The 17,015-nt window shown below is 39.4% G+C and overlaps 3 protein-coding genes across 7 annotated transcripts in view; 1 reads left to right on the plus strand and 2 right to left on the minus strand.

Moving 5' to 3' along the window:
• Positions 1-17,015, minus strand: part of Taf13 (TATA-box binding protein associated factor 13) — a 126,138-nt gene that overhangs the window by 5,615 nt on the left and 103,508 nt on the right. The gene's annotated exons all lie outside the window — the stretch shown is intronic.
• Naprt (nicotinate phosphoribosyltransferase) lies at positions 304-15,097 on the plus strand. 3 transcript variants are annotated; one of them, XM_065491662.1, is made up of 12 exons: positions 304-529; positions 1,652-1,822; positions 8,628-8,754; positions 8,819-8,902; positions 8,977-9,104; positions 10,303-10,421; positions 10,955-11,175; positions 12,001-12,141; positions 12,625-12,749; positions 12,810-12,953; positions 13,006-13,271; positions 13,487-15,097. In XM_065491662.1, exons 1-12 carry the CDS (start codon positions 442-444, stop codon positions 13,562-13,564), a joined length of 1,692 nt encoding a protein of 563 aa, XP_065347734.1. In that variant the 5' UTR covers positions 304-441; the 3' UTR covers positions 13,565-15,097. The 3 variants fall into 3 exon arrangements, with proteins under 3 accessions (XP_065347734.1, XP_065347737.1, XP_065347735.1); XM_065491665.1 differs by having other exon boundaries at positions 10,955-11,136; XM_065491663.1 differs by having other exon boundaries at positions 305-529; positions 10,955-11,151.
• Positions 14,950-16,880, minus strand: Arglu1 (Arginine and glutamate rich 1). 3 transcript variants are annotated; one of them, XM_065491668.1, is made up of 3 exons: positions 16,598-16,879; positions 16,319-16,534; positions 14,950-16,156 (listed from the first exon to the last, which is right to left on the minus strand). In XM_065491668.1, the coding sequence occupies exons 1-3, from the start codon at positions 16,703-16,705 to the stop codon at positions 15,788-15,790; spliced, it is 693 nt and encodes a 230-aa protein (XP_065347740.1). In that variant the 5' UTR covers positions 16,706-16,879; the 3' UTR covers positions 14,950-15,787. The 3 variants fall into 3 exon arrangements, with proteins under 3 accessions (XP_065347740.1, XP_065347739.1, XP_065347738.1); XM_065491667.1 differs by having other exon boundaries at positions 16,319-16,538; positions 16,602-16,876; XM_065491666.1 differs by having other exon boundaries at positions 16,319-16,880.

Below are 17,015 nucleotides of genomic sequence, written 5' to 3' on the forward strand. Positions count from 1 at the left end.
TAGAGGCATCTTAAATCCGCGCGTATTTTGAAAGCCAGTGAGAGTGCTACATCTTACAGGAGTATCGGAAAATCAGGAGAAAAAAGGGGAGTCACAGCCGTCGCAGCTGTGTAATTTTTAGCTTAAAAATATTTTTCAATTGTTTCTGATAAAGACTGCCACCTTCACAATTTGCTCTTCCTATAAAGTCGTATTAAAAAATATAAATTACAGTGACACACAAGATAATAATTATTTTTACGCTTGGAAAACCCCCGAAAGCGAAAGTCTAAGGCTGCATCGATGACATGGCCATCGATATAAATACTGCGCGCATCGATGCGCTAGATGTTAGCAAAACAAACGCGAGCAAGTCGTGTGCCCTTCAAATAATCTCTCTTCGCTGCTTCGTCAGTTCAGTCTGGTGCTGAACTCTGAACAGAACGAACAGTCGAAGGCACCATGGAAGTGGACAGCCCTCGCTCCTACTACGATGGCGACAGGACAATGAAGGCCCGACAGAACGGCATCGTCCAGCCACTCCTCACAGGTCTGAACCTGCCCCGACCTTTTGCCCTCTGCGGGGGTCCTATCATACGCTTAACACACGTTTCGGCGAATTTCTATTTTTCTTGTTATTGACAACTCTGAAGACAAGATCTGCCCGTTGGACCCTTTGACCTCTGATTTCGCGAGCTGCGTATTTTCCATCAATGTCAGACCATTTAATTGGTCAAGTTTTTATTCATCCAAATCCAACTCGTGCGAACAGATGGCTCACTATATAATGTATTAGCTTGCTTTCGCGGTCCGGATGAATGAAAATAATAGTGTCACGCTATAAATAATGCATCAATTGGAGATGATTTTCATTTACAATTATATCTGAAGCGATATGTATCTGATGAAATAAAATGCGGCTTTTAAGTTATTCGCATGCGTTTTACGACGTACTATTCGATTTTTATTGAGGACTTAAGTGATAATCATCCAGAGTTGCAATCTATTAAGCAACAAAAAATTGGTTCAGCACCAGCTTTTGGCACAATTTTATTACATGCAGCATGCAATACAAGTAGTACCAAAGTCATAGACTCGGCGGCATTAGGCCAGCGCTATTCTTACAACTCACAACTCTGTCGTTGTGTTCGTTTTAATAATAGCAAGAGTGCGCGTATCTTCTCTTTAGACTTTTCGAGACATTTTTTCATGTTGTTTGTTTTTACAGATAAAATTAAATTTTGACTCATGCTTGTTAGACCATAATGTTCTTTGTAACTTGGTGCGTCAAGAACTGAGAGCCACTAATTAAAAATAAACGCGTACATATATAAAACCACCATTGTAAACGAATTAAAGGCTGGCATGTAATTAAATTTTTATTATAAGAGAAGTGGATAGTTCTAATCCTCTGCTTATGTTGTTATTTAATGTAGTTGGTTTTACATTAAGACTTTTCAGCTGCAAAATAGTGATATCAAAACATCCTGTTTTCTGTCTTGATATGGCCTTATTACATAATATTGTGGTGCATGTTAATATACACAGTATTAATAAATTAAAGGCATATTATAATGTTATTTATATTTTTATAATTTATTTTCTTTTATGCCCACATTTCCAAATTAAAATTTAACTGGGACTAAGTTTTTTGCGATGTGTTTTTTTACAGATTTGTACCAAATAACTATGGCTTATGCCTATTGGAAGGCGGAGAAGATCAAGGACCACGCCATTTTCGACCTGTTTTTCAGAAAAAGTCCGTTCCAGGGTGAATTCACCATTTTTGCTGGTTTGGAAGAGTGTCTGAAGTTCCTCCAGAATTTCCACTACTCAGACAGTGGTGAGTACATATTTTCCTCTCTTTCAAGAGCATGTTAGATTTACCTAATGGTAAAAATCTTAATATAAAACAATTTGAAACCCCACACAAATGTTGCGAAAAGAAAGATGGCTTCTATGAGATTTTTTGGTTGATCATGAAGAATAAATAATTCTCTTATCTATAATACTCTGTTAAAATTTTGAAGGACACTATTTAAACTGTTTCCCTGGGCACACTTCTTTCGTCATTATGCAATGCATGTATTTCGCAGAAGGTGCGTTATCTCTTACCAGTGCTGGCGCATAATATACATCAGATTAAGAGAGCAATGTCTTTCGGTCAACTTTGCAGACCAGGCCTCCTTTTATGATAAGCATTTGCGGTCTATTTCTATTTACGTTTTATTTATTGTTGCTTAAGTCACACCGTAAAATAGTTAAAATAATAATAATAATAATGAGTGAATATTTTATTACAAACGAGAGCGTACAGCAGATTAATATGTCAAAGAACAATAAAATCAGACGTTCGCAATTTTATATTGGCGGCTTCACACAAAGTTAAAGTATTTCATCACAGTTCAAAAAATTGTTGAAATTGGCATAATATCATAGTTCTGTACAGTTTGTTTTTACAAATTAAAAAGTGGGAGCCATGGCAAGAGTGTCTTACCTGTTTGTGAAAAAGGCCAACTTCCATTTCTGGTCAACCATTGTAGGAGGATATGACAAAAAATTCATGGTTAATTTGTTAATTTGGGAATTGTCACAAAAGTAGCGACACAGCCACACTGAGCTTCAATAACAAGTTAACCACTTCTTATCACAATGTATACTTGCCAAATGATATATTTTAATAGTGTTTTAATGTGACAAAAGTTGTAATATCCCTAGCAGGTATAAAATAAATAATAATGGATAGGTAATTAAGTTGATTAGAAGAAACCAAACTCAATGCTTGTGCAATGATAATTAATAAACAACCGAGGCGAACGGATATATAAAAAACAACTTGGTCAGCTAGAAGAAAATCATTTATCTTGGAAATGTGAAAGGCAATAAATGTCAAACGACAATTTCCGAATGTGCATCCCTCGCATCCCTTAAGGAAGATATCTACTTTTAGTCCATCCATATAATAGTGCTTTTATCCAGAAACGCTCGTTTTGTGTTTTTAAATTAGAAAATGAAAAACTTAACCGCGTTTAAATTTCAAAGAACGAAATTTGACGCGCACATCCGGTTGTTTGTGTAAACAACGGTTACACCAATGCAGATTTATAACCGAGAGAGGGTAACTGATCCTTGTGACAGGACACTATACTGGAGAACAGAGTAGGACATTCATTATTGAATGAACCAATGACCCACCAAGAAAAGAGACGTCCTTTGGACGTCATAGACGTGACTCGTCCACTGGTCCTGGAGACTTCTATTCTGACCGCTTTTATGACGTCTTTTATTACCGTCAAGACGGACGAGTCAAGTTTTGGCCGAGACGAGTGGGACGGGATTTGGTCGAGACGAGTGGGACGGGATTTGGTCGAGACGAGTGGGACGGGATTTGGTCGAGACGAGTGGGACGGGTTTTACACCACTTGGGACCGCACGGCCCCCCGCGGCCCAGCTGGGCATTGCAGCCCTGCTAGGCCTATTTTAGGCTCTTATCTGGGAACGGACGTAACTTGTCCAAAGACCCTAGCCAGAAATGCCTTTCTTAAGCTTGGTCCTTGCACAAATTTCGCCTAACCTAGCAAAAAATTAGGTAAAATAGCAAAATGAAATGAGCTCATTAGTATTACTGATATTTCATCATTTTTATTTCTTACTTTTTTCAAAGACCCATCAGCAGGTTCATACCACAGCCTTACATAAATATTATTTATATATTAAGTTATCATGTGGCATCGCATATCATCTTTTAAATTCATCAGTCCAAAGAATTCGACGCCGGCAATATACTGGCGCCAGGGGTAACATTCTACTGTATATGACACTTATTAGAGCGTCCATTGGGATCGAGAAATTTTTGGTTATCCGGGAATTTCCAGGAAATTTGGATCCTGAGCAGAAATATTAAGCAGTTATATGAGAATCGGGCTAGGATCGGGGATTTTTTTCGGGACAGGAATCCCGATGAGCAGTTCCAGGCGAATTCGAGCTTCAAATTTTTAAAGTCGATTGGACGGGATATTTTGGCATCGAAATTTTAAGGAGACACTTATGTTTGCTTAAAAGTACTTATAAAATGGATCGAGAAATTCCAGGTTTGAAACTCAGGAATGGGGGACGCAGTCTTAGAGTTACAGTCCACCTTTCATTCAGAGATAGCTCGATCTTCGGGGATTTTTAAATAACGAATAAATAGGGATTCCCGAGCATCAAACCTGAAATTTCACCATCTTTAAAATCAATCTGGTTTTTTCCAATTAATTAAGCAACTATAAGTGGCAAGAAAAAATTTCCACGCCGAAAATCCCGTCCAATGCACTATCGCCCTCCAAATTTCAAAATTCGATTGAAACTGCCTGCAGATGGCTAAATTTGATAACATGCACCAGGGGAGGGAATCAAGAAAATTTTGATTGTTTATTTATTGGCCGGGGAATTTTTCTTGACACTTATAGTTGCTTAATAAATTGGAAAAAACTGATTGTTTAAAAAGATGGTGAAATTCCAGGTTTGAAGCTCGAGAATCCCTATTTATTCGTTATTTCTAAAATCCCCGAAAATCGAGTTATCTGTGAATGAAAGGTGGACTGTAGCTCTTAGACCGCGTCCCCCATTCCCGAGTTTCAAACCTGGCATTTCTCGATCTATTTTACAAGCACTTTTAAGCAAACATAAGTTTCTCCTTAAAATTTTGATGCCAAAAAACCCCTTAAATAGACATCCAAAATTTGGAGATCGAATCCGCATATTTTCATGGATATGTCGGATATGTTTATGATTGTTTATATCCCTTATATCCACAGCGGCTTTGCTTCAGCCCTGGAGCTGCTCATCGGGATGCCTGTCCCGAAAATAATACCTGAGCCTGGCCCGATTCTCATATAACCGCTTATACTTCAGCTCGGGATCCAAATTTCCAGCAGGGAATTAATTAACCAATTTGACCCAAAATCAAAAGAGATACTATGAAACTTCTAAGGCCACTACCTGTATTACCCATTAAAATTATCAATAAATGTCCTATAATTATATAAGCAGAAAATTCAACAGCTAATGTTTGTGGTTGAATTACATTTTACTAATTTTTTCAATACAAAACCATAAATGGTATTAGCACTCCTGGAGTGCCCTGAGGCATGAAATGGGGGAATATGTGTTGAGTATTATTAATTCAGCCATAAAATATTAAAGCTTATCATACAGGTAAAGATAGACTCCAGGTAAACTTAAAAGACTCATACTTGTGAAAATATAGGGTAATAAACCTAAAAAATTAATTAAAACCATACATATAAAAATAAACATACACATAGTTATGTTCACCCAGGCTTAAATTATTCTCCTAATACCACCTTAAATTCTTTATGTCAAGTTCTACCAATGGCATTGATTAAATTAATTTCCTGGGAATTCCCAGGAAACCGAATATTTCCCAAATACGATGGACGCTCTTATAATTGAAACTCACACCTGCGTCGCACTCACTTCACTTCTTGCAGCTAACAATTAGTCTTTGATAAGGGGTGAGGGTTGAGGTCTTCTTTGCGTCTGGTCTCGAGCGATTTGGTCAGCTTCCTGAAGGCCAAGCCCAATTCCTAAGGGTCCACCTACCGCAACAGGTTGCTGCCCCTCATCATCATGGTTATTTAACAACTGAAAAATGGAAAAGTATCGATAAATAAATCAATAGGGTTGAGTTTAAATGGAAAACATTAATTTAAAATGGTGTCAATTCGTAACAGAGGAAGGGCCATATATGTGAGCAATTAAAAAGAATCCAAGGAACATTCATTTAATTTGATTGCAATTTTACATTCATGAAAAAAAACTAATATTACGAATATTATAGGTGGTAAGCAAATACAAAATGCAACCCTGTTAATTTTCATATTATTTTATGAAGTTCATTATTGCATGATACATCAAACAACAATCAATCATTAAATTTTTATTTATGAATACATATTATGCATGAAGGAGTGAGAGTGAAATCGGTAAAAGGTTTTGTATGTATGGAAAAATTACAGTTTCCAACCGCCGAGTTACAGTTTTCGCCACCCCTACTTGTATAAAATAAATGGATTTTCATAAGAACTGGCGAGATTTGTAGCCCGGCAGAATCTGTAACTTTGCCTTACATACATTGTGTACGTAAACGCGAGCAAATAATAATAACTGTGCAATATAATTATTTAAGAATGTAATACAAAAAATTCTCATCAGCATAATAAACTAAAAAGTTGTGGAAGAATTACACTTTTCGCTGCGACTTGCACAGTTTTCGCCAGCCATATTTTTATATTAATGGGATTCTCATTAGAACGGGCTAGATAATAATGTGTGTAACGCGGCGGAAACTGTAATTATTCATTCATAAGCAATAGCGCATAATCTTGTAGGATTTCTTTTGATGATAATCTATTTTATGTAGATAGATAATTATTAACAAACATGAACAACACTCACCCAATTGATCGCAGGATCCAGGCAATCCGTTCGAACCACGGGACGCCCGTTTGTCCTTATCCTTGACTTTGTCCACTGTCCTCTCGAGTTGCGGCGTCCGTTGTCCATTACTAATTGATTAAACTTTGAACGGTCGAACGGCCGTTGACGCGTAAGGCGATGAAGGAATTCTTCGCCAGTCCTGCCGTTGGCCGTTGGGTTGCTGCCTGCCGCCCTCTCCCCCGCTCCATAACAGAGGCAGGCAGCAGCACACTGACTGCAGGCATACCATGCAAGCACGTGCATGCATGTGCATGGTGTGCAGCCGCCGCAATCGCGAGCAGGCTGAAAATTCTTAAAAATCCTATTTTTAGCCCCTTTTTGTCCTTTATCGTCCTTTATAACCAGACCTTTTACAAATTGGCCCGTTTCTCGGTAGGATAAAATAAGACTAAACAATTTATATTTTGTTATAAGTAATTATGATATTAAATTGAATTTATTGGAATTAATTCTATACCGTTTAATTCTGGGGCGTCTTTAAAAAGCAAAAAATGTTTTAGTTGTATAGTAAACAATTTGTTTGGTTTTAATAGCTCTTAATTAAATTCATGGAATTAATAAAGGAATATTATTTGCGAGCACGATTTTGTTAGATCTAAAATTACTGAAGATTCCATGCGTGAATTTATTTTGAAAATTTAATAACAATAACCGCGTGAGACGACCTTTTGCTATGGGCCCAATGCGAAGATGCAGCTCGAAATTTATTAAGTGCCGCACTATAACGACGCGCGCACGCCACTTCGGGCACCGCGTGCGCGTCGCACGACGCTTCGGTGCGGCGCCGACCGCGTCCGCGATCATCTGGGTACTCTGGTGAACTACCCCTATGGGGTGGCGGGGGGATGAGAGGGTCGGCGCTCGACGCACGAGGCCGCGAAAGTGCGTGCGCGCGACCGCGGCACACGGCTCGAAATTTTTAAGTGCCGCACTATAACGACGCGCGCACGCAACTTTGAGCACCGCGTGCGCGTCGCAAGACGCTACGGTGCGGCGCTGATTACCTCCGCGAGCATCCTAGCACACATATAAACAACCTCCGAGAGATCGCGGGTGGTTGCAAGGGTTGGCGCTCGACGCAGGAGGTCGTGAAAGTGCGTGCGCGCGACCGCGGCACACGGCTCGAAATTTTCCAAGTGCCGCACTATAACGACGCGCGCACGCAACTTTGAGCACCGCGTGCGCGTCGCAAGACGCTACGGTGCGGCGCTGATTACCTCCGCAAGCATCCTGGCACACATGTAAACAACCCCCAAGGGGTCGCGGATGGTTACAAGGGTCGGCGCTCGACGCAGGAGGTCGCAAAATGGCGCCCGCGCGACCGCCGTCCGCGTACCGAACTGCTGAAAATTGATTAAAGGGTTAAAGGATTTTCCGGGGAAATTCACAACCATTCCTCTTTAAAGCTTGGTAGTTTAAAATATGTCGATTATTGTCAATAAAGGGATTTGTCCTTTCGTCAATAAAGTTTTAAAATATGTATGTATATGAACCAGTTTGAAAACAAGGGAAAGTTACCAAAATAGAATTCATATTTCAATGTCAAACGCAGTTTTTAAAGTAAAAATAATAAGGACCACATTGTTACCCTCAGATTTTAAAATTTTAAATTTTAAATCACTAAATTTTTGAAATGTCTGAAACTGGTCTCGACTTGACTCGTCCCGAAGTGGTATCGCTCAAAATGTCCTAAACTGGACTTGACTCGACTCGACGCGTTCGTCCCAACCACTTTTAAATTTAAGGATATCCACCTTTTCAATAATTGAAATTTAAATTACTACTCAAAAGGACCACTTTGCCACCCTCAAATTACAAAATCTTGAATTAAAACCATTAATTTTTATAAATGTCTAAAACTGGTCTCGACTTGACTCGTCCTTATGAAGGACAGGACAAGTACGCGAGTTTTATTACCGGATTGGAACCGTCCACAACTGGTCCAACTTGACTCGACTCGTCTGACTCGGCCCAACCTGTCCAATTTCTTGGTGGGGAGTGTATCTTGAAAATTGCAAGAGATAACTACTGGCTATTTTAAAATAACTCAAACCTTTATAGTTTTTATCGTTCATACATAAAGATTTAAAGTCATGGCCTGTCGCTAAACAAGTTATTGAGCTAAAAATCTCAATTTATGCTAGACATTGAGTACCTGAGGACAACCCTTCCGAGCTCGATCGAGCCTGATTTTTACCATTACCTACGTCACCTGACGGCCAAAGATGTAAAGGTGTATGCGGTAGAAGAAGGTTCTGTGGTTTTCCCGAGGTGAGATGGAAAGATCCCTTCTGCCGCCTTCAGTTTAACTTGACGGTGATAAAATAAATTTCAGAATCCCTCTACTTCGAGTTGAAGGTCCCCTGATTGTTGTGCAGTTGCTGGAAACTACTATGCTTACTCTAGTTAATTACGCCAGGTGGGTAATTTCTTCACGTGCAGCTATAGCTAGTGCCTATTTAAATGTTACAATAAATTACTATGCTGTTCCAGTTTAATGGCAACCAATGCAGCTCGGTACAGAATCGCTGCTGGCAAACAAATGACCCTGCTCGAGTTTGGACTTCGAAGGGCGCAAGGACCTGACGGCGGGCTTTCTGCCTCAAAATATGCCTATATCGGTAAGTAATTTTTCATCTAGATTTCTCACTTTTGATAATCTTAGGAAGAGGAAGGCTGATTTTCTCCTGAAATTGAATTTTATTTTAACTTAATTTGATTGATAGCATACTTTGTTAAGTTGTTTTGTCACACTTGTCAAACAGTTTTCAAAGTGCATGGTTTCAATAATCTTCTACACTTTTAAAATATAAAAAAATCACACGCAGGCAATTTTATGAAATATGCAAATTTAAAATTAACAAATCACTCAGCTCAGCATGGATTTACAAATAATCATTTTACTCTAAAAATTTCAGAGCTGAGCCAATCATTCTTTGACACATTTAATATTTCTCTAATCTTGTAACTTGATTCGAAAAAATGACATACATTTAATTTATTGCAGCGCAATCACATAAATGTAAAGTAAACCTTTACTTTCTGTCAGAGCTATATCCTTTTAAAATGAATGCCCCAAATTATGGGAACTACAACAAACGCGTGCTTCCTTTATTGTCATATTATGTCAAAACAAAGACTGCAGATTTATTTATATTGCCTTTCATGGCAGGTAAATTGATTCTATAGACTGTCTGTCATTGAAATAAGAGGGGCAAAAATAAAAAGTGGCCATCATCTGGATATCAGAAACAATTATTATTCAGCCCACGAAAAATTCAATCCGAGCGCCTCTCAAAACGTGTCGTGGCGAGAAAGTGGTTGCAGAGCCGAACATGGCGATTAACAGCCGGCGTGTTTGGTGAAATAAAAGTAGCCTGCCGAAAGTGAACCGGGGTGGAAAGGAAGCTGCCTATGAATCGGGGCCTGAACTTTTGATGGCCAGCGCGGCGTGAGCCAGGCGAGTGGCACCGCCTGGCACCAATCAATTCTGCGCCATGTACCACTAGACACCTTCGCTGAAATTCGCCCTTGCGGCCCACATTCGCGTGTTTCGTGGCGTTCCCAGCCCTTCTGGCTACCCGCGTCGGCACATGACACCTGGAGGTCAACACACGCCCCACTTTTGCCTCTCCACAATTTGCTTTTCGGTGAACATGGCAAATCTGTAAAAATTTGCAGTATATAAGTGTTAAATTGCCGGCTTTTATTGGACTCGGCATGCAAGCCCAACTTTTTTACATTAAATTTATTGTTGTCCGAAAGAGCATTGGAATGAGTTGCGGGTCTGATGAGCTATACTTTTGCTCTTGTTTGCAGGGGGCTTTGACGGCACGAGCAACGTTCTCGCGGGCAAGCTGTTCAACATTCCCGTCAGAGGCACGCACGCTCATTCATACATCACGTCCTTCACTGATTTCGCTGAGTTGCGGACAACGGTAATTTCACTTTTTTCCATTCAAACTTCTAGAGTACTTTGCGGCTTTTAACCTTCAGCCCAGAGTTACAGCTTATTTAAATAGCATGAACTTGGAAAGCGCTCTTATTGTGGTGACATGTTGATACTAAATAGCACGACTTTAATTATGAATTTCTCTTGGGGAAACATATATTCAAAAAGCACTTAACAAAGCCAGAAGTCTATTCTAAAATTAATAGATAGGCTACCCTTAAAATTCTGGAAGTTTTTTTTTCACTTTGAGTATGCCTGAAAGTTTTCAAATTATGCATTTTCTAACAAACATACTACATTTCTATCTAAGTGGAAAAATTTGATTTAAATTTGAAGCTTTGAATACATTTGTTAATCAATTTATTGCAAATTTACTTTTGGAATTTTTCCACTCAAATATCTTGTACAATATTATAAACTTCATTGAGTAAATAAAATAAAAACCTAGTCTTTTCTTAATATATTTAATATAAAATATATGGCTTCTTCAAACTTAAACACTTTGAATGGTTTGCGCAGAAATTGAAGGACTGCTCCACGGGGCAAGATGTTGATCTAGTTGTGCAATGCCAAGAATACCGAGAGCAGCTGTCCCATCTTCTGCTGAACACCGACCCGAACGAGGCATCCAACGGCGAGCTTGCTGCCATGATCTCCTTTGCGATCGCCTTCCCTCAGGGCTTCATGGCTCTTGTGGACACGTACGATGTTCTGAGGTACCTCCTTGCGCCCCCACCCTTGTGCGTACGCTCGTGTGTTTGTCAATGTACATGTGTGTCTTCGTCTCGATTGCTCTTTCATTAATAATGAAGCCTTTGTCTGAAAATAATTTTGCCATATAGTTAATTTAGTTTGGTTTGGTTGGGTGAGTTTTGGTTAAGCATAATTCAAGCACATGAACTGCAGTTCATTTGAGCTTTAAAATATCCTTGGCGTTAACTTGATCTGCATTCTTTTAGATATATCTGGGAATAAAGTTCTGTAATTAAATGCCATTGAAATTTGCTCCCCAACTTCCTGGGGCAGTTTGTGCAAAACACTAGTGTCTTTTAGATCGTAATATAACGCGTCAAAAAATCACATCTGTCTTTGCAGCTAAAAGCATAAAAATGCTTAACTTGATTCCTATCCGGTGTGTCATTTTTAAATCTGCATGCTGCATGCGTTTTATCTGATCTCTTTCCTAGCTCTCCTGTAACATGGCTAGTGTATATCAGCAAGACTGATTCGACTCGGTGCCAAATGATCCGAGCTGGCGAATAAGAGCAGCCTAATTTATTCTGGAAGCCAAGGGAAGGTATAAATAAATATACTCTCTCGGCTAGCCATCAAATTAGATCAGAAGTGCTGCGCGTGATTGTTGGGAGCCCTTACTGGCTTGGTGTGATGTGGTTTTTGAGACATGATTTTTTTCTTGAAAGCAGGAAAAATTTCATTCACTGAATGTACCTCCCGCATGGCTTTTACACGAGTAGTTTTCTTGTCTTATTGTATTTTCTAATGCTTGAGAGACGCTTAATATCCACGATTGGTGTTGCTTGCAATTTTTTCTTTGGCCTCTGCAGGAGTGGCTTACTCAACTTTTGTGCGGTCGCCTTGGCCCTCAACTCCTTGGGCTATAAGGCTATAGGAATTCGCATCGACAGTGGAGACCTTGCCTACCTCAGCTGTAAAGCCAGGGAATTCTTCGAGATCGTGGCAGCAAGGTATGGAACTAAATATCATATTCAGTACATTTCGACAGTTTAACTTGTATCTTTGTATATATTTTAAGAAACTTATGTAATCACTAGAAGGATTGTTGCTTTTGATTTGAAGCTGATTTTATTTACGTTTTTACTGAATAGGCCGTCATATTACCCAGCGGGGGCCAGATTCGTGCGACGCGCAGATATGGTGTCCGGTGGAGTATGGCGCGAAAAAACGGTCACGTGAAAATGCGCGAAAAAACCAAGCTTTCGTCAATATTGTGACATAATTTGCTTTTCTTGTACTAATTGTGTCTTTTGGATCATAAAAACAAACTTTTAACACTTGTGCGGCAATCCTAAGAGAGCTTTTTGCTTCCCACATTCAGACGGCATCTTGGATCTGCGCAGTGGGAACTAATTTTATCGCACACCTGGACCCCGCTGATATTACCAAGAAAATTATTTGAAATATCTATTAAAGTGACTATTTTTCATCAGATACAACCTGCCCTGGTTTGCAAAATTAACTATTGTGGCATCCAATGACATAAATGAAGATACTATCCTGAGCCTGAATGAACAGGGTCACAAGATTGACTGCTTTGGAATCGGAACTCACCTGGGTTAGCTGAAATTAATCTGCTAGAATAATTTTGTGTCTTTTACACCTTAATTAATTACAGTTACCTGTCAGAGGCAACCTGCCCTTGGCTGTGTCTACAAAATGGTGGAGATCAACAACAAGCCTAAAATAAAACTTAGTCAGGATGTTGCCAAGGTGACAATGCCAGGGAGGAAAAATGTCTTCCGTTTGTACAGTGCTGATGGTAAATCTCACAAATTTGAATTGCTCGTAAAGAGAATCAAACCTTTATATAGGTCACGCGCTGATTGACCTACTGCAGCGATCAGATGAGCCAGAGCCAAAAGTTGGTGAAAAGGTTCTCTGCAGACACCCGTTCCAGGAGTCAAAGCGAGCTTACGTCATCCCCTCCAGAGTGGAGCCATTGTACAAGCTTTACTGGAACGATGGCAAGCTGACAGCTCCATTGCCAGACCTCCAGCAGGTCAGGCAAAGGGTGCAGGACTCGCTGAGGACTCTAAGGCAGGACCATAAGCGTAACCTAAACCCGACACCCTACAAGGTAATTTTTATTAATTAATTTTTGCAGTTGCATTACTTGTTGACTGACTCACAGTCACATTAAATTGACGAAATGGAATATATTATAATAAATAAATTTGGGCTTGGGAAAATTGCCTGTCTTTCCTCAATTCCTTCACTCAATTTTCAACCTTATTTTTTATTGAAATTAAGCTTATTATCCATCGCTAATTATGTTAATCCGTCGTGTTTCAGGTGTCGGTGAGCAAAGATTTGTACAGCTTCATGCATGATCTCTGGCTGCAGAGTGCGCCGATTGGAGAGCTCTCCTGATAATTAACTTAATAGAGCGTTGCCAAAATCTAACGCCACAGGGTTGGAATTAATTTTTAAGAGTGGGCTTGGTACACAATTAAGTGATTTTAAAAGAAAACAAGAATTCAAAGCGGCACAAATTTTTTCATCCTTATTTATTGCACTTTCAGTGGAAGGAAAAGCTATTTTGTGGGCAGTGTTAACGCGTTATATCGTTTAAAATATGCATTATTGAGAATATAATAAATTATTAAGCTGAATTTTGATAGTGCCCTACCTCTAGGTGTATGTGATTTTTTTCACATATCGACATGAATGAAGTCGAGACATAGTTTTGTCAATTTATACTCTCTAATTTCAAATTTGGATAGGACTTCAGATATGCTAAAAGGAGCAGGATTAATACCTGGGGCATTATATGAAAGGAAAGCTGCTGTGGTATTTTTAAAATTTGTTTAATGGTTCCCTTGAAAACAACTGCTTTAGAAAATGCAATACAATGCTGTTCAGTGAAAATAATAGGTGCATAATATGAAGATGATGATTATAATATGTATGTTGCATTTTTCCTTCGGAACGCCTCTAAGGTAACTATAGAGAAAAATATATTTCTCACTCTGGTTGACTTAATTAAAATGAGTTTGACTTGCTCTGCGTTGACTAAATAATATCTAATTATTAGTTCCTCTCAAACACTGGTCACTATGTTAAAAAAGCTAACAAGTCCCTCCTTGTGTTTGATAAAGTGTGCTGAGAAGGCTCTCTCAACATTGTTGGCGTCACACCAAGCAAGTCATTTGGTTAATATAATATGCAATGTTTGAAACAGCATAGCTAAGATAATGCATAGTCCACCCGCTCAGTACAATGTTTGGTGCGCCCATGCATTCTCTTTGCAATTATTTATTCCCTCGTAAAAATTAAGTTGTGCAAGTGCCTCAAGTACTTCAACATCTAAAGCCATATTTATAGTTATAAAATATTTAAACATGTTTTACTGTCAATTTTGCTGGTTTATTTTATATTACCTTTTTGATGTGTAGAATGTACACAGTTTTATTCCATTAAGGTGTTGATCGTTGTGAGTCCTCCTGATTGTATCATTGACGAAGTAAGTCATGAAAGGGGAATCACTCAAATAATTCTGTAATTTAGCCATGTAACTGGACAAAACGGTTTGTAACAAGTATGTTTAAAAGTGGTTAAAAAAAAATTGTTTGACCTTAGGCCATATTCAATAATAAAATTGGTGTTAGGCCTCTAAACTAAAGCCAGTTTCGCATTTATTTTGCTAAAATCAATTTGGTAACAATGTCGTATTCCCATGAAAGACTGCAATGTTTTTGAAAGGGCATAAGAAATTGTTGACCTTTTATGCAAAATGGAGAGAACAAACACAGAAATGCTGAGTGACTCATTTATTTCACTTTGGAGCAATTCAGATTCCAGATTTTGATCCAGTACCATATCTTAATCAAGTAGGTTCATTGAACTATTTGTGACGGTGGCCGATTTTCACTAGTTACTAATAAAATGCAGTCGCATATCAAAGGTTACTTTTAATTCATCCTTTATAGTATGAGGGACAAGAAAAATAAATCGAGACCCGCACAGATGTGCATTTAAAAGGGCGCAGTCTATTATACAATAAAATGAACAAGGAAGTTACAGTTACGTCATTTACTACTCAAAAATACGCGTACACGATTTTGGGGCGCATGAGGGAGGTCCGGATCAGTAAAAACAACATTATTCACTAACTGAATTCCTACTGATGAAACACAAATAATCTCACTTTATGTACAAAAAGTGAAAATCACACTTACAATATTTCGTTTGAGTGAGGATAACCAACAATTTGCAGCAAGCAAATGACGATTACATTTAAACTTGACACAAGAAGAGTTAATGAAAGTCTTTTAAATAAAAAGTCCTATCGGTTTATTTTAGGGTTGCAAATTTTAAACCATTTTAGCCACTGAAGCTAAGCGTCAGAAATAACTTTGTCGCAAATAATAGAGGTTACCATTCTTGCTCTCAAAAAGCAGCACTTGTTTCAATCGAAGAAACCCAGCAAGCCATGTTACCCAAATTCAGAACCCTAAACAAAATTTCTTGCGTCCTTCTATTGCTTCATCCATGATGCTGGCAACCCAAAAGCCGCAAACGATTTGGCGCAAACCACTTAAAGAGCGTGGAAAAGTGACACATAAAATAACGTTGATAATGTCCATAAGGAGGCTACGATTGCTTCAGTGTGAAGGACAACTTGGGCCGACTGTTGTTCTTGCCGAGTATTTTGCGCTGCTCATCCTTGACTCTGCGTTCCTGCTCCTTCTCAAGCTGACGGCGTTCCTCGTCCATCCGTCGTTGCTGCTCGACCATTGCTAGCCGCTCCTCTGCCAGCTTTTTCTGCGCCTCTTCGATTTTGCGGTTGTTTTCCGCCATAATGGTCTCTAGTTCTCTCCGCTTTCGCTGCTCATCCTCCTCCCGCTGCTTCTCTCGTTCCAGCTGCTCCTGCCGCCGTCGCTCCAGTTCGGCCATTAACTCCGCTTCCATTTTCTTGCTTGCTTCTTCCACTCTTCTTTTAACTTCAGCCTCTATCTCATCCTGAAAAATCCAAGGGATCGTTAGCAAATTTATTTGTTCTTTTATTAACCTAATCTATGATTATTAAGTACATAAAAATATAGCACTTAAGGTTTTAACAGAGCGAATTTGATTAAAAAGTTGATTGAGTAATTTAAAATATATGAAGAATTTTAAAAGGACCTTTCTCCTCTCCAGTTCCTCCTGGACTCGTTGTTGGACAAGCGCCTCAATGCGGGCCGCACTCTCTTCCTCTACCATTCGAGCTTCAATTTCCCTTTGTCTCCGTTGACGCTCCATTTCTGCTAGTCGTTCCACTTCGTTCATCTTGCGCCGATATTCAACTCCGCCTGTGACCGAGGATGAACTACCGGACGATGAGGTGGACGCGGACCTCCTCTTCCTGCCAGTTAATAACAAAGGCGTTGGTCTCAAAAGGACTAATTTAGAAGGTGCGGGAACTTGCCTGCGCTTGTGTTTGTGTCGTTCTCGGCTTTTAGACCGCTTTCGCGAGTGTTTCGTTTTGTGGTGCCTCCGCGGCGAACGACTTTTGCTCCGCGAACGACCCATTTTGGCGTTCGTTCCGTTCGTCCGGCGAATATTTCGGTCGAAATGTGCGGAATCAGGTGAGTGTAGCCGTTTAATGGTCCATCCTGTTTCATGTATGATCAAAAGAAAACATCAGCGGGCTGATTTTAGTCAAGGAGAGCAGCCAGTAGTCTCAGCGGGATCAGGGAAGGTGGGGTTTTAAGAGGTGCGATAGGTGGCCATGAAATAGAAAGCTGCTATTTGCACGGAACGATTGCTCAACATCTACACCATTAAGGAAATTTTAGATCTATTCAATTTATTTTATAATAATTTGTGTGCTTTTATTCTA

Source organism: Cloeon dipterum, chromosome 4 (assembly GCF_949628265.1).
Source record: "Cloeon dipterum chromosome 4, ieCloDipt1.1, whole genome shotgun sequence".
In the NCBI taxonomy this organism is placed as follows: Eukaryota; Metazoa; Arthropoda; class Insecta; order Ephemeroptera; family Baetidae; genus Cloeon; species Cloeon dipterum.